The sequence below is a fragment of the Strongylocentrotus purpuratus genome, unplaced genomic scaffold, assembly GCF_000002235.5.
Source record: "Strongylocentrotus purpuratus isolate Spur 01 unplaced genomic scaffold, Spur_5.0 spur5_scaffold_8, whole genome shotgun sequence".
In the NCBI taxonomy this organism is placed as follows: Eukaryota; Metazoa; Echinodermata; class Echinoidea; order Camarodonta; family Strongylocentrotidae; genus Strongylocentrotus; species Strongylocentrotus purpuratus.
In genome coordinates, this window is record NW_022145614.1 from 1,544,472 (window position 1) to 1,571,455 (window position 26,984).

Here is a 26,984-nt window from a genome sequence, read left to right on the forward strand (position 1 = left end):
CAAAATATGCACACTCCATAATATCACACTGTATAGGTATTTTCAGTTTATTTTCACAACAACCTGGAAAGTAGTTTTTTTTTTCTCTTCAAATTTCACATAGTATTTTCAATTTATACATCAGCATTACATGTTTATTTGTACACTATCTATATTTACTTTTATGTATAAAATTTACACACAAACTACCTTTTGGCTGGGTAAATTACTCATTTTACATTGTAATTTACACTTTTGCTTTTCTTCAACTCAGATATCTTGCTATAGAATGAATTTGCTCTCCATTACACCATCATTGTATCAACAGATCAGTAATAAACCCAAGAAGCTCTTACAGTCTTCTTTGAGTGGTTAATTAGTTGTTTTTTAATTGCATGCTGTTTTTTATGTTATGCAACATATCCTTTTCATAAAACAAATGAAATATTATTTTTAGAAACTGCACAGGTATTTCAGCAAAGTGGCTACTTATATTATGATCAGTTGTTCTGTACTTTAAACCATTCTTGTGTTCCTAACATGACCTTGTTGAATGAATTCTAGGGGTTGATCTGTGTGTTTTAGTCAAAATGGTAATGGATATGTCAATTACGTTTCATGTACCAGTAATATTGATACAGCTTGTAATCGAGCACAATCACATCCGTTCAAATTCACATGGGAAGGATGACCAGCTTTTTAGATCAATTACACTAACAAAAGGCAGGAACTCCCAAAGATCATGAAGAATAGAACTGAATGGGAAAAAAAACACCTTGTAAAATCAGTGTGCATGAGTATGCTTGACCTAGTGTACACTAACACAGCTTAATATAACAAGCCCATGAAAATATTGTCTGCCATTTATTCATTAACTAAACTTTGAACAAGTGTCCGACCTATGGGATGCAATGGTAGCCTCAAATAATATTTCTGCAAAATACTTTATGAATGGAAGAACTGTGTGTAAAAAAAAAAATGCAGTTCCAGCCTGACAGACTCAGAGACACTTATAACACCCATTTTCTTGTTTATTCAGTAACTTCATTAATAAATACAAAATGGAAATACATCGTGTTCTACAATAAATAAATCAGACATGCATTCTATGTGTTTGTCATAAGGAACATGTATGAAATCAAAAGCTTTATCTATGACCCACTGCAAACAGGTGGCGGTACCTTCAACCACGAACGGCACACGAAACCCCAAGAGCTAGTCTTTCCCATCAGTCATTGTCTGGTCCTGGATATCTTGGTGGTGGTTCCTTTCTAATGGCTTCTGTAGCTATCTTCCTCCTAAGCTCCTGGACCTCGTACAACAATCTACGTTCTCTCTCCTCAAATGTCTGTCTTCCTCGATCAAGAGATACTGAAAGACAAAAACATATTTACACTGGTTATATTAAACATTTATTTATCCTAATTACATCCATTTATTCTGATCCAAAATGAACTTTGGGTACATATCTGAAAATACAGCTTTTCTTCTAAAATATTCAGTAGGGTGTATATAGGTTTGGCAAGGAACCTAGAACCTTGTGAGATGGGACAATGACATGTGCAGTCCAAGCTGGGTATGGAGACTGCAAAGACATTTCTTTCATGAGTCGTGATATTCAATAAATTTTGATGGGACATGTTTTTATTTTGATTGTTTGTACCCTTCTTCTTATTTAAGAATAGAAGGGGGGGGGGGTGAATTAGTGGACGTATACTGATCCCACTAGTGATGATCTCGGTGTCAAGGTCATAATTTTGTGAGACGGTCATATGAGAGGGAAGTCCACCTTGCTATTAAATTGGTTTTAATAGGAGTAGAAAATTGAGAGGAACAGGTCATTGAAAATTTGAGTAAATTCCAATTAAAAATAAGAAAGTTATGAATGTTTAAAGGTGCTGTTCTCATTTTTCTGCTTCTATTAAAACTACATTAATATCAGGGTGGACTTCGCCTTTGAATAAATGTATACACAAGCATCTACTTGAATTGACTTACTTGGAACATCTCCTTCTGTAGACGTACTGATATCATTCAGGATAGGCATCCCTTCTCTTCTCTCACCTTCTCTCCTCTCACCTGTATAAAACATGACCAGTACTAAGCATTAAAACACCCGATAAAATATATTTTTTAAAACACCCGATAAAACATCTTTTTTAAAACACCTGATAAAACATCTTTTAAAAACAAATTCACTACCAACCTAAAGAAGTCGCTGGTATCAACATCAAGAAATTATACAGGCAATAATGCAGGGGGTATTCCAACTCGATCACATGCTAAAATTGATTATTTTTATATATTTTTAAAATCCCATCTGTTACGACATGACATCCAAGTTGCTGAATACAGAGCACATAAGTCATTTTACCTTGTAGTGAAGATAGAAGCTGGCCAGGTTGGGACTTAGATCTCAAATCATCATACTCGTGCTGAAGACGAACTGCATGGTCACGCTGTAAAGTCAAATTAAACATGATTGGATCATATACAACATTTAAAAAAAAATGGTATTACACATTTGGAGAAGTATGACAATGGAGATACAACCATAAAGTATTGCACATTAAGTACTCATTATTTTCAGTGTGTCTTGATTATTTAATTGATTTTTATTGATTTTACTGCTCTTTATTCCTACTTACAAGTCAACTGCAGACCTGAATAAATTAATTACGAACCCAATTTAGCCATCAAGCAAATTCAATCCTAATGGCCCTATATTACACAATGGGTGTTTGGTTTATCAATCTCAATACGGTAGTACATACAAAGTATTTAGAAAGCATGTTTGTTTCATCTCTGCTGTTATGATTGGGTTAGGACATACCTTTGCATCAGCTAGCCTGTGTAGCACTGTCTGAACCTCTTCTTCTATCTCTCTGTTCTCATCATTCAATCTGGATAGCTAGTGGCAAAGAAATAAAAAGAAAGAATAAACTCTTAGGAATGTCATGAATGTTGGAGTTAACCCTTTCCTTCCTGAAGGGGATACCAATTTATATTCACCATTCAGTCTTGTCAGCTAGTAAAGGAGAAACTTATAACCTCTTAAAATAAAGACACAATACTACATAAGTCTTTGTATGTTCTCTACTTTAGATTACCATGGTTCAGCAAATTTTCAGAGATTCATAAAGTTGAAGATCTTTTTAAAAGCTCAAATGTTTTACATGTCAGCTTCAATGAAATGCAAGATATCATTAACAACAATACTCATTTTTGGTAGTTTTCCTACAAAGTGAAACGAGCAGAACTTACCTCTGCACTTCTAAGTTCTTTTTCCAGATCATCTAGTCTTCTCCGCACTTCTTCATCTCTTCTCATGGAAGTGTCTGCTAGCTTCAGGTTGGCTCTTGCTACATCAGACTGGACAATCTACAATCAGGATCAAATTTACATAGTCATTTAGTACATAGAATGTACATAAATTAAATAATACACACATAATATTAATAATGTCTTCAGTATCCAATTAATGGTCTTCTGAAAACCTCTATCCCTTGTACCTCCATTCAACAACCATGTATACACAATCCTCGTAGAGGACCTAAAGCCGTTGGTCCTCTGGTTGCTTACTAACAAGCATGTATGTTTTCTTAGCAGTCAGGTAAAATAACCACCACTACTACTACACATTAAATACTTGCCTTCCTTCTTGCATGCAACTTATCTCTCTCATTCTCCACCTGTCTAACTTGCCGTCTCTCTTCCATCTCCTCTCTCTTTCTCCTCATCTCTGCTTCCGCATGCTGCTGGTAGGTGGAAGATGATGCAGTCCTTGCAAGCTCCTGCACAACAAAGAAAAATCTCTCCTGAATACATGCATTCAATCTACAACATGCCAAACATTAAGACGAATGGGGCCTCTTTAAAATAGATGGGGCAACAGAAATGTCATTTAGCACTACCAAACTCTAGTTTCAAAGGAGGCTGTTTCACTATCACATTCCTCCACATTATCATCATCACCATCATCCTCATCATCAGCTTCATTACCACTGCCACCATCATCATCCTCATCATTATCATTGCCATAATCATCATCCTCATCATCACCATCATAATCACCGTCTTCATCATCATCATCATCATCATCATCATCATCATCATCATCATCATCATCTTCATCATCATCATCATCATCATAATCATCATCATCATCATCATCATCATCATCATCATCATCATCATCATCATCATCATCATCATCATCATCATCATCATCATCATCATCATCATCATCATCATCATCATCATCATCTTCATCATCATCATCATCATCTTCATCCTCATCATCCTCATCATCATCACAGTTGTCATTAAGAACCCATCAGCAATAAACACCTGGTTTTCTTTACCTGTTCCAGCGTTTTCTTCTGTGCTTCAAGATCCATTCGTCTGATTTCAATATCATCCATGGCAGCCTGAGTCTCTTGCTCTCTCAAAATACTCTAAAATGAGAAAAGGAATGACAAAGAGTCAGCATTGTTTTTATTCAGTATAATGGAACATATTACCAGTAGAAGATGTTTCAGACAAAAAAAAACAGCTAAGAATAAAATTTATATTGCCGGTTGCCCGGCAAAACGCCGCGTAGCGCTACACTACCTTTTTTCCCGGGAAGTTACATTGCGCATCTGGGCTTTTTTGTTTCCAGCATAAGGTAGTGTAGCGAAAGAAAGATATATTTGCAAATTATATTTGAGAACATAATAAATCTGGTAAATATCTTTCTCTAAGAATAGTTTTGGCTTCATGGAACATAGAAAGATTGTCGTTTTAAGCACTTGAAGTAGGTGTATAAACTTCAAAAGCGTTTTTCTCGGTTCCCCCTTATTTACAAGCGCACACGCTACGCGACCTTTTACCGGGCAACCAACGAATTGACCAACATGGTGATGGAACAATAAAGAGAGGGAACGGGAAAGAAGGTAAGACTAATGGATTTCTCTCTTACCTTCCTTGCAATCTCATCATCTAGTCTCCTAAGTTGAGTCTCTTGCTGATTCTGTTGATGATGAACAAACTTCCTCTGAGTCCCATCTAATAACTGGAGTTCTTTCATCTGCAGCTCACGCTTCATTGCCTGAAGTCTAGTGAAGAAAGTATTCAATCAACCGATCAAAACATCAGGAATGTCACACACCAAAGACCACAATATCATCTTGATAAACAGTCACAACAGATTTAGTATCAGTGTTAACAAATATCACTTAAACATATATATTCAATAAGCACAAAGTCTAAGAGTAAGATGCACATGTAAGCAATTTTGACAAAGTGTTACAAGTTTTTAAGCCCTTAACCAGGAGCCCACTTGACTCTAAACAATCTTGACTAACGATTGATTAATTTCATTTCCTCCAATCCCTTTATGATCTGTCTGGATGTACATCTTACCTAATTCTTTGGTCCACCAGTTTTTGTTCCTCCTCTGCGATGAGCACTCTCCTCTGCTCCTCAGCCTCTTTGAGTAGCTCCTGTTGTCTATACCATGCCTCCTCCTCAGCTCGTCTCCTGCCGAGCTCCGCATGGAGCTCAGCTGCTGCCTCCCTCTGGTGGAGGTACTCCAGCTCATCCTCACGGATTCTCTCCCTCTCCTGGGACTAAACATCAAGCAAATCATTTAAAGTGACTCAGTAACATTGCCTCAGATTCTGAAACAAAATCCTGGATTTAGCTCATGCTGCAATCATAGCTATAAATCTTTAGGTCAGTTAGGAACCTCATGACTTTTACAAGCCGATCACCTGTCTGATTATCAAGATATTTATGATTGGAAATCGAAACTTCATTTTTTGTTTTCCTAATGCTTTTTATTACACTACAGTCTATTGGGGAACATGAGTATGGTAAAACCGCTCACTCAAAGATTTTTACTTTTTTTTTGAGGCACTACATTATCATTTTGATGCCCAATTTTTTTTAGGGCTTCAATATTACACCATATCACAGACACTGATAACACGTAGGGCCATTCATCTCAGATTTAACATTGTTAAACTTTCCTTTAATCATCAATAAAAGCTTCAAAAGCAATTGTTGAAACATTTAACAGTGTATGAAAAAGCATGTACAGTATTACGGACAAGCAATCAAGCAAGCAAGCAAGCAAAACAATAGTGAAAGAAAGAAACCTATAAAGCTATCAGCTCATTAAAACCATATTCCTTATCTGATCTCAGTTTATTTAATTGTTTGTTATCTGTAAACTTGGGTTTAATCATAAAATAGGTGTAAAAGTGCACAACATTTTCAAAACCTTGTGTACAGGAGTGTCATTTTTGACAGACATGGTGCATTATAAATGTTCACTATTATCATTATTATTATTTTACAGAACAGGAAATTATATATTTGAAGAATACATATTACATACCAGAGCAATAATAGATTCTTATAAAATTTGACAGCATGGTAGAAATTCAGGGTACAGGGTAGAACTCCAAATATATACACCAGCTCCTAACCTTTGCTAAGTAGCTGAAGAATATAAGTTAATTATTCCCAAATCTACACTCTCATCTCATCTATCGAAAAGTATTTTACAGTGGCTGCCTCAAAAACGTGGAACAATGTCCCTCTTTCAGTGAGAGAATTGACCTGTACTTTAACCTGTCTTTCCTCTGTACAGCTTGGTATAAACTGAGAGTCACAGACGAGATGTTTAGTACTAACCTGATAGTCTACAATGAACTTGGGATACTTATTGAAGACTGGATACTGTCCTCTGGTGAGTGGTTGGAGATCGTCTAGAAGCTTCTTTGGATGAATGTCAGCAGGGGTACCTTCCTGGATACGGTAGGCCTCACTAATCACTGAGTTGATGTCAATCGCATTGCGGTGATGGAAGAAGTACTGTGAAATCATAGTGAGAATTTACAGTCACTCACATTAATGACAGAGACTGATGATAGGAAGTTAGATTACAGTCACAAGAGATTCCAAACAGCTTGTAAAGAGGTCCTGTTTGCATGAAGGAGTGCAGCTTGGTGACTTTATGAAGGCAATACTTGACCATAGAAGCTTTATAGTTGAGAGCAATACAGAGGTTTGTTCAAAACTGAGCATTCTCTGTTAGAGAGCCTAGAGAGGTAATACTTCTAGCAGTCACGTCAAGGTATGACTCGACCTTCTTAATGTGTATATTGTCAGGTTTTGTAATATCATTATAGTAATGTCTTCAATCAAGTAACTGACCTTAAATTTAACAAAGAACAAAATAAAATTGTCCTTATCGTTATGATTCAAATGATTTTATTTCTTATGTAAAACATAATACAAATAATAATTATATTACAAAAATATGCAATGAAACAACAAAAATATTAGAAAAAGAGGAACTAACTAGAAGCATAGCTTGTTGTTACATAGCAACAAAACTACAACTATGGCAGGCAACAACCTTGCTAAGATTACAAGATATTTTTCACAACAAATGTTAAAAACCTTGCCTTGAAATCATCCTTATTGGTACATGCCAACAAGGCTACTCTTGATCCAGTGAGATAAGCTACGACCAGTAGGAGCAGGAATGATGGATGATTGGTGAAGACATGATCAAAGAGCTTCAGCCATTCCTCCTTCGTCACTACCTCTGAGAAGAGCGTCTGCATGATCGGCCACGCATACAACTGCAACAACAAAATAGTGAAAAAAAGGCAGGTACGTCTTGAATTTGTCACAATATGAGGCAGGAATGAATATTGCACAGGAATGAACTAGATAAATAAAATCCAAATGAGAAAAAGAAAAGAAAAAAGACCAGGGAGGAAAGCAAAGTAGTCTGACAAAAATATGACAAAAACAATAGAGAGATCACTACTCTTTAGATAACACAAGCTAAAATAAAAGATTCTTGCAAAATATTTTAGTTGGTTCATAGTAGGATCAGAAGAATAACAGGTGACATTTTTTTAATCGTACTCGGTATGTAATTGCATGAAAAACAAGTGGAACTTGTCAAAAAGATATTCAGGATTTATTAGAACAGAACAGAGCATTATTTTTTAGAACAGCCATGAAACCACAGAAGTAGTCAGAAAAGATCTATCAGCTGTATACTATCTGCATACAAAAAATGGAACAACTTCATTTTCAATGAATTCTTTCAGATGAACACTTGATGTTCATATTTGCATTCTTGTTGTTGTACCTGTGAAGTGACATCATAGGCGACCAAGTGCTCCAGCAGTCTCCTGTCATGGTAGGCCAGAACATTCTCCACCATACCTAGGATGTTGATGGGTGGATTGGGGAAGTATTCAAACCAATGCTGACACCAGTTCACTGTTGGAGAAACAAAAAGAGGGTTAGGACCTTGAATATGTAGCACACCAAGTAGGGTACACCAAAAGCTTTCAGTCATGAATACTCAATATAAAAACCTACACATCTCAACAAGATTACTTTAAACATCCATACAATGATTTGACTCAAATGATAGAATTCTTAATCAGGCATTATTACAATGTCTTGACAAGAGAGAAGGTATTATTCAAGAATGCAGGACTCCCTTAAACTTGTTGATGATGAGTCATTGGCAGATAAGACTTAACCAAACTGAAACTAATCATGTCTATCAGGAGAAATACCCTGAGTTTGCTGGTGCTACAGAACCAGCTACCCCTGAGAGGCTGCACCAAATCATAAAGCTTGTTCCTCTCACCCTCCTGGCAGCAATCTTCCAAAGAAGCCCCGGGTTCAGCTGAACAACCTATGATCAGGCGCAGGCCACTTTGCTGCAAGCATGAAGCTCTAGGGTTTCAAAGACTCTGACCTGTGTCCACGTGGTCAAATTCAGACCGTTGAGCAGGTTCTCAATGACTGCTTAGCAGGACCCCTGTGTGCACTCACTGATATTGACAACCAACGACTGGTGTCATATTTAAACAATTTGTCAGTTTTAGATAGCTATGCATGATATACAAAATTATAAGAAGGAGAAATACTACGGAAAATATCAATATTTATTGCCACAGTGTCTGAAACAATGTTGGATGGTGAAGACATGATGAAAACATGATTTGATTTACCAAGGATGGTTGCAATGACTTCAAAGCAGACAAGCTGGTTGTTCTGGAAGAGCTTGATGAAAGGAAAGGATAGAAGAGGGAGATAATCCATCTCACCAAACAATGCTGACCAGTGAGCTAAAGCTGATAGGGTTCTGATGAGAAAACCAAAAGGACAAAGTAATCAAAAAAACTAAGCAAAAGAGATAGTCAGGGAGAGAGAGAGGGGGGAGGCAGAGAGGCAGAGAGGCAGAGAGAGAGAGAGAGAGAGAAGAAAAAAAGAGATGGAGAGGGAGGGAGGGAGAGTAAACATCTAATCAAGATAATGAATAAAGACTGAATACTTGTGTAATGTAATGTTACAATACTGGGGAATGACAATAATTCAAATTATTGAACCAGTTGGTAAGAGTGGGTCCAAAGGGTAAGATGGCTTCTGAATAGGACAATTTGAAAACAATTTGAAAAATGAACTTTTTTTCATTCACATACGAGAGTGACCCGCCAAATTATCTATGTGGATACCTTGTCACATACAGGGGTGTGAATGATATGTGAGTATGTTTCCCAGACTATAGTTATAAATCTACAAATTCATATGGCATGGAGTGACAGGTATTCAATAATAAGTTTCAGATTGTACAGTGAAAAACAATTATGCTACTGCTATGAACTATAACACTTTCCCCATATTTTGCAGATATAAGGTAAGGTTCACAAGGTTCATATTTATTGTCCATTTAACAATGGAAATTCATTGTGTTACATGGTATCGCGATTCACATATATTTAACATAATACACTCATACAAAAATCAATAAAATAATTTTTGAGTTGACAGTAAACCAAAATAAAAATTAACAATCAAAACAAAGATATAGTCATGCATCGAAAATAATATACACAGACTTGCCAACCTCTGGAGTTCAAAAACTGTATTCTTCAATCCCAAAATTTGTATTTTACTAACAAAAGTTGTATTCTTAAAAATAAACACAGACTGTTGTGCGGATCAATGGCTCTTACCGTTCCTACATACAGGAAGAAATTTTTCAATGGATCATTGGTTGAATATGCATGATTTTGTCACGACTGTTGTGTTCGATGAACCAATGAACATCCCCAAATTGCCGATGTGAGATGCGTGTAGGATACTTTACAGGACAGAATGGTAATTTTGCCATTAAAAATGGCACATATACACAAACAATTATATTAAAAAAATTATTTAAAAAAAAAATTAAAAAAAATATTGTTTTTTTTTTGAAAATCATATTTTATTGAGGAAAATCGTACTGTCGTATTTGCTTATAAAAATCATACTAAATACGACTAAATCGTACTGGTTGGCAGGTCTGTATACATGTATCTCAAGTGAGGTAGAATGACGATAGGATTTTACAAGTATCGATAATGTAATATCATTATCAAGTTTTGCTAGTCACCTCTGAAGCACACGTAGGAGTTTCCTGCTCTTGATTGGATAGTTCTCATGAACCTTAGCCCAGGCTAGATGACTACCTTTATCAACCAAGGTACTGAATGCAACATGATTCTCTGGTAATCTAAGCATTGATCTCCAGATGAACATCCTGTTAACAAGGTAATAATAATAATACTAATACTCAGTTCTTTTATAGCGCATAACACATTACAGGATAGCATGTCCCTATGCGCTTTAAATAGAAAGGAAAGAATTACAAGAAAAAGTCATTGTCGTGTGTAGAAAGCCCTTTTGGTTAGATTTAAGCAAGACTGTGACGTCACTAGCGATAAATAAGAAGCTAGTACTGATTTGGCCGCTTGGAGGCGCTGTTAGGCGTGCTGCTAATTTCCCTGTTTCGGAAATGTTATGTTAACCGGAGATGCCATTGATATTTGTCTAATTTCGATACAAGCCCAATGATGTGAGTAAACTATGCATGTTATCTTGAAGTTAAAGTCTTAATGTATCTTTCTAGCCTATTGGCTTTATAAATTATGAGATTTAAGTGACATTTGTGATGCCTTATAAATGAAAGGCCGAGAGTACACGTGTATGTGAAAGTGCACGTGTATGTGAAAGTGCACGGGTTTGTGTGCATGTATTATGTAATGTACTTGTCAGTACGTGTAATGTACTTTGATAATGAATCAGGCGTATGTGGGCATTTACGTTTAGGTATTGTTTAGCTATCAAAGTAAAGATGAACGATATGAAATTATAAGAGGCATATTATGGAGTTTGTAGCTCAGCTGGATTATAATGAGTGTGCATGCTCTCTACAAAAGAGAGACAAAATTACTATCATGCAGCACTAGAAACATTGGTGCAGTGCATGATTTGATTTGTTATGTCAAGGTTGTGATTATGAAGGTATAGGCCTGTAGACTTCTACATTAATCACAATCTATTCAGTTCATATACGATGAAGGAATTTAATGGTTTATTTAATTGTAACAAGTGTGGAAAGACCCACAGAGTATTATAGATCAAATTGTATGACAATTTATCTTGGTTTAAGCAAATAACAATAGGAATTAATACAAACAAGTGAACTAGGGTTGCAGTATTGTATTTCACTGAGGTGAAGTTTATTACATCTAAAAGGGTATCATTTCATGATAAATGAGTTATAATGGCGACATATGACTAAACAAATGTTTATATGTTTACATTAAATTGCAGATTGAACCTGCATTGTTTGCACGGTATCTTCATGGTTTGTCAAGTTCTGTCGTCGATGGTGTCGAGGTGTTTTGGAAGTCACATCAAGTTCAATATCAACTTGGATAAGTGAGAACGTCAAGCAGTCACCAAGCAGTCACCAAGCAGTCAACATGAGTGAAGTACAACCGGAGGACTCGGTTAGCCAGAGTGGCAGAAGTACTGCTGTTAGCCAGAGTGGGAGAAGTACTGCTGTTAGTTCCAGTGCCAGAGTAAAGGCACTAGCAAAGAAGGCGGTCCTCAAAGCTGAGGTGGAGGCTCTTAGACAGCACCAGGAGTTAGAGCTTGAAGAGTTGAGGCTCAAGCAGAGGAAAGCTGAGTTGGAGCTGAAGACAAAGCTCAAAGTAATGGAAGCAGAGGAGCTTGTCTATCGCCAGTATGAAGATGATCTTGTCAAGGCTAGTGAAGGAGATGAGGTTACCTTCAAGCCTCAGTCTGTCAATGATGACAGCACATTGCCATATCCTGCAACGGATACACCTCAGAAGCAGAACATTGACGTTGAGGTATCAAGAGCACCTGAGTCAACGCCAAAGGCCAGTGATGAGTCACACAGAGAATCCAGAGATCATTTGGACTACGAGATCTTAGGTCATTTGAGGCAGGGCCAAATGCAACAACAGCAGCTTCTTGAATCCATAAATTTGCCAAGTGCCGAACTAATGAAATTTGATGGTGACCCATTAAAATATTATGAGTTTGTACAATCATACGACTGTATGATTGGGGACACGTCATTGTCCAGCAGTGGCAAACTCATGAGACTGTTTCACTGTTGTGAAGGAGCAGCAAAGAAACTCATCCAGTGCTGCATGATGATGTCACCGGATCAAGGGTACCTAAGAGCTAGGGGGCTCCTTGCTGAGAGGTTTGGTGACACTCACAAGATTGAAGAAGCCTGGTTGAGGAGAGTTACGGACGGCCCAGCTGTACTAAACAACTGCAAGCAGCTGTGGGATTTTGCTGATGAGCTGCAGACCTGTACAGAGACCCTCAAGGCAATGGGTGTGCTCCAGGAATTGAGTACCCAGAGAGAATTAGTGAAGCTGATCGAAAGATTGCCCTACCAGTTGAGGAGTCGGTGGCTTGGCCAAGTGAAGAGAATCCGTGATACCGGAAGGTCACCTGTAATCTTTGATGTTGTTCGATTTGTGAACGATGCTGCTGAAGAGATCAATGATCCCGTCTACGGAGCTCTAGTTCAGGGAGGATGGAAAGAAGGGCGCAGTTTCAAGGCCAAAGACAAGGATAAGGTTTCGATTCCAAACCGATACCATTCTTCCAAAGGAAACTTCTCGGCATCGCTCAGTCCTCAGAAGTGCGCTCTCTGCCATGCTGATCATGGATTGTTTGGTTGTCAGCGGTTCAAGGATATGAATCCTGAGCAACGTTTCCACTTTGCTCGTGAACAGAGACTCTGCTTCAATTGTCTACAGCCAGGGCATATGTCCTTTAAGTGCACCTTGAACAGGACCTGTTCAGTGAAGGGTTGCAAACAGAAGCACACAAAGTTTCTGCATACCGGGAAGCAGATGATGTTTAGCCGTGGAGATAGGAATTCTTCTTCCAAGAAAGCAGAGAGAGATAGTGGTCAATCCAACTCTATGACCCAGACTGATGACAGAGCTTCCGGCAGTGAAGCTTCCTCTTCGCATGCAAGCAGTAATGCCACGGGGGCCGGAAGGTATAGAGTTGCTCTTCCTATAGTACCAGTGAAGGTACGAGCAGCTGATGGCGATACAGTTGTAGAGACATTTGCACTTCTCGATTCAGGATCGACAAATTCATTTTGCCTTAAGGAGTTGGTGGATGAGCTGCAGGTTAAAGGCAAGAGTAAGATCCTGTCTGTCTCTACCTTGGAGAAAAGGAATAGCCGGTTAAGATGTGAAGCAGTAAACATCAAAGTCATGGGACTTGCCACACAATCTGAGCTTGACGTGGAGGTTCACACACGTCCCAGTTTGAATATCAGCATAGCTAATATGGCAGCAGAGGCAGATCTAGCTAAGACTCCACATTTACAAGGTCTTAATCTTCCAGTCGTCAGTAGAAGCCAGGTCACATTGCTCATAGGCCAAGATGTTCCTGAGGCGTTGATGCCCCTTGAGGTAAAAGCAGGTAGACCTGGAGAGATCTATGCTGTAAGGACAGTTCTAGGATGGACATTGAATGGACCCCTAGGAGACAGAGAAGGTCGAGATAATATCCAAGTCTCAACAAGCTTTATCTCAGACGATAGTAATGCTGGTTTGGAGGAACAGGTGAAGAAATTCTGGAAGCTAGAAGGAATGGAATACCTGTATGATGATAATAGAGGAATGTCAGTAAATGACAAGAAGGTATCTGAGTTCTGGAAGAAAGAGATTAGCATGGACAACGGTCACTATCAACTGCCTATTCCCTTTAGAGAAGAGAACCCAAATTTGCCTGAGAATCGCTACATGGCAGAACAGCGATTAGAGTCACTGAGGAGAAAACTCAGCAAGGATGATTACCTTATGGGTAAATACAAGGAAGGGATGTCCAGCCTTTTGGAGAAAGGATATGCTGAGGAAGTATGTGTAGACAACACAACTGAAGTCCAGATTCAGGACAGACAAGAGAAATGGTATCTTCCTCACCATCCTGTTATCAATCCCAAGAAACCAGGAAAGGTACGCATAGTCTTCGACTGTGCAGCTAAGTGTAAAGGAGTAGCTCTCAATGATGCTGTATTGCAGGGTCCTGATCTTACCAACAAACTGACAGGAGTACTCCTTAGATTCAGAAAGGACCGTATCGCATTAACAGCTGACATAGAGGCGATGTTTCATCAAGTCAGAGTACCGTCATTTGAGAGAGATGTGCTGCGATTCCTGTGGTGGCCGTCGGGAGATTTGTCGAAACCGTATCAGGTTTATCGCATGTGTGTACACCTTTTCGGTGGGACATGGAGTCCCAGTGCTTGCAGTTTTGCCCTTCGTCAGACTGCGGTCGATAATCAGCAGGATTATGAGGCTGACACTGTAAAGACTGTTCGTGAAAACTTCTACGTTGACGATTGCCTTGTGTCAACAGATAGTGAAGAAAGGGCCATTAAATTGGCAGCACAACTCAGGGAACTACTCAGAAAAGGGGGATTCAGGCTAACGAAATGGTTGAGTAACAGTCCCACCGTGCTACACTCAATACCTGTTGAGGAAAGAGCCAAGGAGTTGACTGGAGTCGACTTGAATCATGATGCCCTACCAGTTGATCGAGCTCTAGGTATCAGCTGGAATGTTGAGGCAGATAGTCTCGGGTTCAAGATTTCACCGAAGGACAAGCCTCTCACGAGACGGGGATTGCTGAGTGTTGTTTCATCGATGTATGACCCGTTAGGATTTGCAAGCCCATTCGTCGTAAGAGGGAAGTTGATCTTGCAAGAACTGTGTCAAAAGGGACTTGCATGGGATGATCCTATTCCTGAAGTCTACAAGCAGAAGTGGATGGTGTGGCTCAGTGAACTACCAGAGATAGAACAGTTTGCAGTGAACAGATGCATAAGACCCCATGAATTCCCTGAAGTGGTGGAGTATGAATTGCACCATTTTTCTGATGCTTCTGAAGTAGCATATGGGGCAGCATCATATCTAGTATTGAAAGCTGAAAATGGTCAGGTACACAGTGAGCTGTTGATGTCAAAGTCTCGCCTTTCACCAATCAAGAAAACGACGATTCCACGTCTAGAGCTGTCTGCAGCAGCAATCAGTGTAAGACTGGACGCCTTTCTAAGACAAGAACTGAATGTGCTAGTGGGAAGTTCTCATTTCTGGACAGATAGCACAATCGTCATACGATACATAACAAATGAGGAAAGGCGGTTCCGGACTTTCGTGGCTAATAGAGTTGCAGCAATCAGAACTAAATCCAGCCCAGAACAGTGGCATTATGTGGATTCAAAATCCAATCCAGCAGACGACGTGTCTAGAGGGCTGACTGCTGAGGAGCTGAAAACCAACCAGCGATGGGTGCACGGTCCTAAATTCTTGCTGCAAGGAAAGGAGAACTGGCCTACTGATCCATTTATAGTGGGAGAGCTTTCAGATACTGATCCAGAAATCAAGTTGCCCAAGGAAGATACAAGTTCATTCAGCACAGAAACGGGTAATGAGAAAGCCTTAGACAGGATGATTAACCACTATTCATCGTGGTTTAAGCTCAAGAGGGCTGTATGCTGGATGTGGAGATTCATTAAGTGGCTGAGAACCAAGAGAGAGTCACAGTTGAAAGTTGAAACAGAGGTGATCTCTAAGAGGATCACGTATGAAGAGATGAAGTATGCAGAGCAGAAAATTCTCCAGTATGAACAATCTTGCTTCTTTAGAGAGGAAATGGATGCACTAACTGGTGCAGATGGTGTAAAGAAAGCCAGCAGTTTATACAAGTTAGACCCTAAGATAGAAGGAGGTCTGATTCGAGTTGGAGGAAGGTTGAGTAGGTCAGCGCTACCACTCGAGGCGAAACATCCTATCATTATTCCAAAGAAAAGCCTCGTGGCGGAGCTAATGTTGAGAGAGGTACATGAGAAGACGGGACATAGTGGCAGGAGCCACGTGTTGTCAACTCTTCGTGAAAGATACTGGTTGCCAGGTGCTGGAACGGCTATCAGAAAGATGATGGGGAGATGTGTTGCATGCAGGCGGCAGAGGGCAAAGGTTATGCAACAGAAAATGGCCGACTTGCCCAAGGATAGACTGATTCCTGATGAACCACCATTTACGAGAGTAGGCATGGACTACTTTGGGCCTATCGAAGTAAAGAGAGGTCGGAGTATCGTCAAACGCTATGGAGTGATATTCACTTGCCTTGCCATACGAGCTGTTCATATTGAAATGGCTTATTCATTGAGCACAGACTCTTGTATAGATGCAATACGACGCTTCATAGCTCGCAGAGGCAATGTCAAGGAAATCAGATCAGACAATGGGACCAACCTCGTCGGAGCAAAGTTGGAATTGAGACGAGAGATAGAAGGGTGGAATAAAGCCCAGTTGAATGAAGAACTACTCCAGAGGAACATAAAGTGGACATTTAATCCACCTGGAGCGTCACATTTTGGCGGAGTCTGGGAGAGACAGATTGGGACGGTGAGGAAATTGATCCTCGCTCTGACGAAGCAGCAAACACTCGCAGACGAAAGTTTGAATACGCTACTCTGCGAAGTAGAAGGCATCATCAACAATAGGCCCATCACCAAGGTTTCTGATGACGCCAGCGACGTAGAGGCATTGACTCCAAATCACCTGCTCCTGCTGAATAGGAAACCACATCTACCTCCAACGATGACTGAAGAGTCTGATACATACGCTAGAAGAAGGTGGCGTCAAGTGCAATACATGGCTGATCTCTTCTGGAAGCGCTGGATAAGGGAGTACCTACCACAACTACAGGAGAGGGAGAAATGGGTAGCATCGCGTCGAAATGTTCAAGTCGGTGATGTTGTGCTTGTGGTCAATAATAACGCCCCGCGGAATTTGTGGCAGTTGGGTAGGGTTCTCAAGACGATGCCTGACAAAGGAGGTTTCGTCCGTAGCGTTGAAGTCAAGACAAAGAATAGCGTGCTTGTGAGACCAATCTCCAAATTGTGTTTGGTTTTGGAAGCCGACGTTTAAACTACTTTGGAGAGATTTCTAAATTTGAGAGATAGGAAATTATCAAATATATTGATGTAGGATTGTGATAAAAGGAATACCAATTTGATTCTTTTTATTGTGCCTTATCATTTTTGGAAAGGGAATGTGGAGTCGCGCAACGACAAGATGATTCATTTGAGCGGTTCACAAGCATAGTAAATCGACGAAATCGATCTACAGAAGTTTATTTAAACAACTGAATGGAACTGAGAGATATTCCGGCCACGTTTGACAAGAAACTGATTAACTCTAAAGACTGAAAATTGAAAGGACTCAAAGACTCGTGGACTGACAGTCATATTCAGCTTATTTATTGTCTTAAATGTCACTTTCAATGCTAAATTTTCATTTTTCTTGTAAAATTCAATATTCAAATGCCTTTATCCCACAGGAACAGTATAGGTGTTAATGCATGCTGGTGCATGTTAGCTTTGTTTATAATCTGGACAAATTATATATGCAAGGTTTAGCAGATAAATTTTCTGGAAAATTCTGGTTAATATCTGGTGTTGACTTATTTGTCAAAGTTTTGAATACCTTTGTTGGAAATACAGTGTAGCAGAATGCTGAATTGTTAAACAAAATTAGCAATAAGAAAAAATAGGTGTTTACATGTTTGCTAATTTCAGTCTGTTAAGAACGAACACAGAAAATGTCAAGGGGTTGTAGCAAGGATGATTTCATTATTTTTTCATATAGCATGTTTTGGAATACATTGCATTAGTAATTTGGTATACAGTACATGTACGTTGAGTTTGTAAAGGCTTCCAGTGGTAAAGAAGATGTGTTAATACATAGCAGATGGAAGGACAATGACTCAATTTATTGCTAGAGGAATGGCATAAGGTCATAAAGGACAATGACATGTATGTTCAAAGTTTGATTGAAACAAAGTGAAGTGGTTATTGGAGACGTTAAGAGGGATCTACCAATAAGTATATTCAAGTTTGTCACAAGGAAGTAAACAAACTTAATTTGTGGTTGACCAAGTTTAATGCCAACAAATGCATATTTGTTTTTTACCACACTGGTATAGAAAGAGTTAAAAGATATGTTTAATTCAGGTATTGCTACCAACTGTTATTGGCAGTGGTTTAGCTAGATTAACAATGATGTGTTTTGGTTTAACTGCAAATTTGCATAATTTGCATAATTTGCATGATTTGCATAAATTTGCATAATGGTTGAATATTGGTTTAAAACAATATACATGTACAAGTATCTACATGTGGTTGTTGTTGTGATGCTATAATTCTTAAAATTAAGATTATAGGTTAAATGATATTTCAGGTAAATTTGTATAGAAAACTTAGAACAATTTCTTGCAAAATTGACACTTCTGTTTTTTAGTTAAAGGGATCTTATCACCTCTTTGATGAAGTTGAGTTAACTGAATGTAATACAGTGTACATAGTGAATGTTAGTTTAAATGTTCAGTAAAGCTTCACATTTAGGGGACCGGGATGTCGTGTGTAGAAAGCCCTTTTGGTTAGATTTAGGCAAGACTGTGACGTCACTAGCGATAAATAAGAAGCTAGTACTGATTTGGCCGCTTGGAGGCGCTGTTAGGCGTGCTGCTAATTTCCCTGTTTCGGAAATGTTATGTTAACCGGAGATGCCATTGATATTTGTCTAATTTCGATACAAGCCCAATGATGTGAGTAAACTATGCATGTTATCTTGAAGTTAAAGTCTTAATGTATCTTTCTAGCCTATTGGCTTTATAAATTATGAGATTTAAGTGACATTTGTGATGCCTTATAAATGAAAGGCCGAGAGTACACGTGTATGTGAAAGTGCACGTGTATGTGAAAGTGCACGGGTTTGTGTGCATGTATTATGTAATGTACTTGTCAGTACGTGTAATGTACTTTGATAATGAATCAGGCGTATGTGGGCATTTACGTTTAGGTATTGTTTAGCTATCAAAGTAAAGATGAACGATATGAAATTATAAGAGGCATATTATGGAGTTTGTAGCTCAGCTGGATTATAATGAGTGTGCATGCTCTCTACAAAAGAGAGACAAAATTACTATCATGCAGCACTAGAAACATTGGTGCAGTGCATGATTTGATTTGTTATGTCAAGGTTGTGATTATGAAGGTATAGGCCTGTAGACTTCTACATTAATCACAATCTATTCAGTTCATATACGATGAAGGAATTTAATGGTTTATTTAATTGTAACAAGTGTGGAAAGACCCACAGAGTATTATAGATCAAATTGTATGACAATTTATCTTGGTTTAAGCAAATAACAATAGGAATTAATACAAACAAGTGAACTAGGGTTGCAGTATTGTATTTCACTGAGGTGAAGTTTATTACATCTAAAAGGGTATCATTTCATGATAAATGAGTTATAATGGCGACATATGACTAAACAAATGTTTATATGTTTACATTAAATTGCAGATTGAACCTGCATTGTTTGCACGGTATCTTCATGGTTTGTCAAGTTCTGTCGTCGATGGTGTCGAGGTGTTTTGGAAGTCACAGTCATACAAATTAGAAAATCCACTTAGATGCAAAGAAGTACATGTAGTGTTTGACGCTGAGTTCAGGTAGAGGAACAATTGGTCACAAAGGATCAATCGTAACATTGAAATGCTTCTCAAGTTTTGATTTTTGGTCAGACTTCTCTCAAGAGTATATCATGCATGCATATTTCAACACTAAATGAACACCAACATTTAATTCCATATTCAAACACTTTTCAGGACATTTTCCTTTCTGATTGTACAGTTAAATAAGTTCTTCTATCATTTCAATGGACACAATAACACAATGAATCTGATATAGCCATCATAATTTTCCGTTTACAAGAAGACCCATAGTACAATGGCACAGTTATAGCAAAGGAGACATGATTGTTAAGATTACAGACCTACCATTCAACCATTCATGGGTATTTAATTCCGTGTTAGGAGGCCTCACTAACTGATTTGTTTATTTTTAACTCTCTTTTTTGGTTTCATGGCTGTTCTAAAAAATAATGCTCTGTTCTTTCATGAAATATAATTTTTGTCATCAATGCCAACATTTTTAGAGCCTTGAATCGTATCCATACTGTCAACCAAAAAAAAATTACTGAACTTTTGAAGAAAATATAATCATACTGCAGTGACTGACCTGTACTTTGCAGGGTATTCACCATACCCTTTCAAGATGGCTGCCAGTCTGCTCATACTCAATCCATCTGGTAAGGCAGAAATCTGTGTAGATAACAGTATTAAGAAATGTACATAAATGTCATAGATTTCTTAATAATACAATTAATTCATAGTGCACAATAATGTAGCTCACATTGATAATCGATTCCCTCAAAAATCTAAAAGAGAATCTTATGATTTCCCATTTTCAATTTTCTTAGATGAACAATACCTGAAGATTGTCATCACAGATTTTGAAGGTATTCAAGATCAATTGTACCCCACAGAACTGACACAAGCATTTATTATTAAAAAAAAAATATAATGAAATCTAATTTCTCAGTGACATATGAACAGTTCTCAACGGTTATGTTATAGCTTGATGAATGCTGAGCAGTGATCCTACTAACCTCAATATCATCTTCATCCATCCCAACTCTGCTAGTCCCATCCATTGTCTTTCCTGTCTTGCTACGTCCTCCTTGCTTCTTATCAACCTCAGAACCAATCACAGACTGAGATCCAAGAACACCAGGGGCCATCGACCGCAAGGTTGACCTTTGCCTACGAGAGGTCACGCTGCTACGAGAGTGATCTGACGTAGCCTTTACAAGCGGTGGTGGTGGCTTTGTGTAAAAATTATATAGAGAGAAGTAAATATTAATATCTGAAATACCATGTAATCATAAGCAGTTTCAATGGTTCCCACATTACGAATTATAGTGATACTTACTCCATTTCAAAGGCTCTAAATGAACCATCTGAAGGTAAAACTCTGTGGGTTACGATCACAGATCATCCTTTTAAAGTATGAAATACAGAAGCAAAAAAGCAGATTATGAAAAAGTATTGATGATATCAAACTGAGTGTATGCCCAGTGTGTGGATGAAGTAATTCATTAGGTTGGTGGAAAATGTATCACTGGTCTATCAGTCTTCTTCATAACTTGTCCAGCTTGTAGATGTAAAGTGTTGCATACAATTATCAATTTTCTTTTCACAAATAGAGATGTGTTTGTTCCCTCCAGATTTTGAGTGAATAAAACTGGACCTTGTAACTAACTTTTATACTACAATAAAAAAAAAATTAATTCCAACAAATATCAAGTTTTCACTGATGATTTAGTTTAAAGTGAACACAACCCCAATATTTCTTGATTAATACCTTATTGAAATCAGCCAGGAGGGCAGGTATACTGTAGATATTCATACGTCCACTCTCCATGATGGCCACAATGTTACGTCCAGAGGGACTGACCGTGAAATGAACCACTCGGTCATCTAGGCTGCCAAGATCACAGAGTAGTTTACAACTGTGGATGTGTATGATACGCACCAGTCCATCTTGGCTCAAGACTCCAACCATCTACAGCATGGAATACAATAAAGGAATATATAATTCTCCTCTCATAGAACTAACGTTATCCACTTTTAAACAACAGTTTACATTAGTTATAGACAGTACAACATGGGCTGTCTTTTTAAACTATGATGATGATGTATAGGTGTATGTAGCTCTGATTATTTAACAGGTAAGTTATGTTGTGGAATTCAAGTCAAATGCTAGCAATGGGATGCAATCTCTTTCAATTCCTGTTCCAATCATGGAATTAATCAAGCAATATCTGTAATACATTAAAAGTACTCATGTGGTTCCACATGACAATCAAGGACGATGACGGTGTCCTAGAGATATCAATTTTTACTTAACTTGTCCTTTTTACAATGTAGGGAATTGAATTTGTCATTTAATAATGCCATTTGAGATGATGCATTGCTCCTTGTTACATTTGGATTACCAATATGGTTTACTCTGGCAATCACAGAATTTTAAAAACAATCTGTGTATATGCACAATTCAACTTTTCTCATAGCTCCAAATATTCTTCATGGACAAATTATTGGATTTCTTGTTTACCTGACTAGCTCCTCCATCAAAGCTCTCTGGTAGGAAATGAATTTGTTTGACAGCTCTGACTTTAGATGGCATCTCAATCACTCTCAGAAGGGACCTGGTATCCAATGCCCAGATGTGAAGGAATTGACACTTGCCACCGGTCACTAGCAACCTCCCATCTCTGATATAACAAAGGATATGATTATGATCAACACAAGGCTGAGTCATACAATGTGGTGGTGATGGTGGTTATTTTACCTGACTGCTAAGAAAGCATTAATGCTTGTAAGTAAGCAACCAGGGCTGCGTCTGACGAAACCGTCATAAGTACAAGTTCACTGACATCCCATTGAAATGCGTGTATTAAGGTTAACACGCGTTTCAATGTGATGTCGGTGAACTTGTTAGTATGACGGTCTCATGAAACGCTGCCCAGAGGACCAACGGCTTTAGGTCCTCTCCGAGGGACCTGGTAATGAGGATTAATGCCTTACCAAAGGGCACTAGCGCATCGACTTGGTTTCGAACCCGGGTCACCAGATTACGAGACCACTGCTCTACCGACTGAGCTATCGCTTAGTCTTAGCTGTGAGGTTTAAATCTTTATCACTGGCTAAAAGGAGTTTCTCTGTTAAATGCTCAACTGAGATAAAGTGTTGTCAAAAGAGCTAACATGTTTTGATATGATTAAAGCACTTGTTTTCAGGCTAGCAGAGCGTAATTGTAATCAGATGCATTCCATGCAATTTTGAAAATTTGATATCTGAACTGGGCCCTGTTTCACAAAACTTGTCATCAGTGACAAATGACAGTTTTTGTTATAAGCTACTGAAATCCTCGCTTCTGATTGGTCTTCAGCAGATTTGTAACTGATTTTTGTCATTTGTCATTGAAAAAAGGCTTTGTCAAACGGGTCCCAGGACTAAAAAAGAAAGAAAGGAAAAATTCTGATGCAAGAAGTATGGAGGTGTATAAACTGTAAGATTCCTGATACTTGCAACATGTATGTGTATATATATTTTGAAAAAAATTCCTGCAAATTTATGACTGGTAACTATTTAAAAAAGTTCTGCGTAAACATACTTTGCAATTAAATAATTTAAAGTAATTTAAGATCAGCCTCTTACCTTGGTGTAGCAAATGCTTTGTAATGTGGTCTATCACCGGGTGGGATGGGAAGCTGGTATTTACACTGCAATGTATCTGACTCCCAAGCAAACATGGTATCATCACGGAAGCAGGTCATTATGGTATTACTCAATGGCAGGAAAAAAACCTGGAGAAGAGGAATGGTAGAAAGATGAACATAGATTTTGCTAGACTTAAAATCCCAAAATATAATTTCCATGAAGAAGTCCGTTATCTAAACGGTTAAAAATAAATAAAATGTGTAGATTCCACTTACGGAGTGGTAATTGATTTCATTCTCTCTATATAAACAATGAAATGTAAACAGAAGTTGCTGGGGAAATCATGAATGACAGCAATATAGCTGGGCTATACACTTATAGATACACTTATCTATGGAAGCCAAATAAGCAAACATATTAAACTTTTGCTACATGTAATTAATATAGAATGTAAAATATGTAGTTAAGGTTATCTAGCTTTGAATACTTATTCACTTCTTTTTATTAAATATGAAGAACATTTTTTTTCTTTTCGGTTCAGAGTTTTAAAAGCCCATGGTTGAGTACATTTTAAGTGACTCCTAAGTGCATTCCAAGTGCCTATGAAGAGAACATTTGCCTGTATTATCATGTCCTATTCACACCAAGACTGCAAGAGCATTTAGTTACTTTGACAATGTTGACATCATCTTTGACATTGAGTTTGCGTTTCCTGGTGAATGTATCCAGATCCCATAGAAGAGCTGTATCATTTGAGGTGGTCAAGGCATAGCGGCCTGAGGCATGGACAGACAGAGAGTGGACAGGCGTCTCATGACCTTTCATCCATGCAACCATCTCTTTGGTATCTAATCACACAAAAAGAAAGAGGTGCACTTCATTGTAAGCAGAAAGAAGATGTTAAACTTACAAGTTGTAGATTACCAATGATATGACAAGGCAGAACTACACGTTAATGAGTTTATCATGTAATGAGTTGCTATCTTGGTAGCTCGGCTATTAAAAGCCGGGATAATAATGATTGCAGGGCCCCCCAGGGAGAACAGTTTTAATATTGATGAGGCTATGCTGGATAAACAAGAAAAATTATTATTACTATCATCATTATCTTCATTAGATAACAATGTAGAAGCTAAGGAAATACAGCAAGCAGATGATTAATATTACAGGCGGCCATATCCATGTAAACTATACATTCTGACAGCCGAATCCCATGCAAAATAGACAGACAAACCTGTCAGTCTAGTAGGCACTTTGAAGAAGTGTTGAAATTACTCACTATGAATGGTATACATGTATAATTCAATAATACAGAAGAATCTAAATCGCTCTATTCCCACTTTCACAACTTATAACAAGGACACTTTCTGCAAAGCTCAAGAGGGGTTCATGAAAAATGTCTGTATAGAATAAGCATCAATATCTATCTATTTATGACTAAACTACATGTGCAGCTACCCATCTAAAATATAAACAAAATAATAGAAGTGCTGTTTTCAAATGAAATATCCTCCTTACCTGTGTCATAACATTTCAGTGAGCAGTCAGACAAAGCAACTAAGTACTCTGTTTTACGTCTCAGTGTGAAGGCTATAGCAGTGCATGGAATACCCAACTTTTGCACAAGTTGAAACCTAGGAGATGGGTTGAGATAAGAAGTAAAAGAAATTGTCCTATCAATTATGATACAAATTTGGATCATGCTATTAATTACAACAATTACGACAAATACAATTTCACTATCTTATGAAGATGTTAACATAGTTTTCATTGTGTAATTTGTGTTTGTCTGTTAAACTATCCATTTATGTGAAAGCTTTGTAAGATGGTGATAAAAGAGCTTTGAATTCAGTTCACTGTAATGAATGTACTTCTGTTTCATTCATTCTATGCTGTGACACTCTGATCAGCTTTCAAAGCAAAAATTTAGACAAAAGATCAATCAAATAATAACATGTTGAAAACAATATTGTATGGTCCAGATGGTAAGTTTGATCTCTTTTATGACAGTAAAACAGTCTTAAACAGTGCTAGGTTATACCGTTAAGAAACTAAACTGTACCTGTTTCTATGGAGATCAAAGACATATATGTGTCCTTGATGATCTCCAGCTATAAACCTATCTCCACTTGCATCGAATCCAGCCTGCAGGAAACGAATGGTATGACCTTGAAACTTGAGAGCAGCCGAGGAAGCCTTGCTGATCTGAACCATCAACCTGCAGAAAAAAAGTCACAACATTTTAGGGCAGGTCCAAGCTAATTGGTTTGTGACCTACGGGACATTCAGAGACTTTAAACAAGAAATAACAGATGAAATTATTTAAATGGCTATCTTTTGGTATGAGGCTGTGGCTATTATAGGTAGTTCATTTGTGGAAAGTTTTATTTCTGACCAACTCTTTAATTAATTGTTAATGTAATTAATGTGCTCATGACGTACGGTTTGCAGTGTCCCGTACGTCACGCAGCACATTAATTACATTAAAAATTATGATTGTTATGATTTTTTCTTCACCTAAGTTTAAGTTTTATTTTGTTACTTAATTATTTTTGAAGTTTGAACAATTCTCCTTTTCGTCATAGGTCTAGACTATTTATGGTAAAAACTGGAAATTCATTCTGAGATGCTTGTTGATTTTTCTATTTTAATTTGTATGTGTTTGCACTTTGCAATGCTGTGTGTGCGTCCAATGAAAGCATGTAAACTCACTGTAGGCCTAGGCCTACAGCGCCAAGGCTGTCAATGCTCCCGCATTTGGAGGGAGTCTCACGCCACCACACTCATTCTCCTGCCGTCCCACCAGCTAGTCTTTAATAGCGGGAGACTCCCGCCACCATGCACTTCCTCCCGCAATCTCCCAGTTTATGAAACCAGCGAAACGTTAACGTATCGCAATATTTTTTGCTCAACATGGGGGGGGGGGGGGGGGGGTCAGGTAGATCTAGTGAGCACTTCAAACGATTTTTTTTTTTACTGAACACCCCCCCCCCCCCCCCCCCCCCCCCCAGCGCTCAATGCGCAAAGTTCTTCGTATGGTCTGGCTGAAAGTGGAGGCTGCAAGTCAAGTGCTTAGACGCCGACGCTCCCGGTCGTGCGACAGCTGAGCTAGCATGGTCATAAATCGTGTACAAATTCAGCTAGCTAGCGAGAAACTTACCCATTATCACTTGATGGGCTGGGTTTTCTGTGCCATATTTTCCCCGATTCTCTTTTATCCAGTTCTAGATATTGCATAACGGCTCTCTTGAAAAGATCGTCCCTCAAAGAAAGAGTAATCCTTGTTTGTTATGATTTTATTCATGAGCCCTGTTTGAATGGTTCCACTTCATTTTTGAAGTTAGCGCGTTGTATGCACGTAGAGGGAGTATGGAATTCGCTGAACCCTAATCTGATTATAAGGTCTACACATATGCACTACGCATTATACGTGTATTGTGAT

General features: G+C 38.3%; 1 protein-coding gene and 1 long non-coding RNA gene across 2 annotated transcripts; one reads left to right on the top strand and one right to left on the bottom strand.

The window, feature by feature from the left end:
- Positions 1 to 31: 31 nt before the first annotated feature.
- Positions 32 to 26,894, bottom strand: LOC592799 (TBC1 domain family member 31). Its single transcript, XM_030975129.1, has 23 exons — positions 26,703 to 26,894; positions 25,605 to 25,760; positions 25,061 to 25,176; positions 24,212 to 24,390; positions 23,540 to 23,688; positions 22,434 to 22,593; positions 21,681 to 21,881; positions 20,926 to 21,141; positions 20,496 to 20,578; positions 10,445 to 10,591; positions 9,021 to 9,154; positions 8,141 to 8,274; positions 7,440 to 7,619; positions 6,664 to 6,843; positions 5,386 to 5,591; positions 4,943 to 5,078; positions 4,344 to 4,436; positions 3,633 to 3,773; positions 3,244 to 3,360; positions 2,813 to 2,890; positions 2,354 to 2,438; positions 1,978 to 2,058; positions 32 to 1,350 (listed from the first exon to the last, which is right to left on the bottom strand). The coding sequence occupies exons 1-23, from the start codon at positions 26,777 to 26,779 to the stop codon at positions 1,208 to 1,210; spliced, it is 3,192 nt and encodes a 1,063-aa protein (XP_030830989.1). The 5' UTR covers positions 26,780 to 26,894; the 3' UTR covers positions 32 to 1,207.
- Positions 18,396 to 19,861, top strand: LOC115920158. Its single transcript, XR_004062210.1, has 2 exons — positions 18,396 to 19,017; positions 19,779 to 19,861. It is a non-coding gene; the product is annotated as an uncharacterized LOC115920158 (long non-coding RNA).
- Positions 26,895 to 26,984: the final 90 nt, after the last annotated feature.

Bases quoted from the DNA above. Each gene is read 5' to 3' on its own strand.
- LOC592799 (XM_030975129.1), bottom strand. From the start codon at position 26,779: ATGCAATATCTAGAACTGGATAAAAGAGAATCGGGGAAAATATGGCAC. The intron at 25,761-26,702 runs GTAAGTTTCTCG...TTTTTTCTGCAG, and splicing joins AGCCCATCAAGTGATAATGG to GTTGATGGTTCAGATCAGCA. The intron at 21,142-21,680 runs GTATTAATCAAG...TTTTACACAAAG, and splicing joins TCCTGGCTGATTTCAATAAG to CCACCACCACCGCTTGTAAA.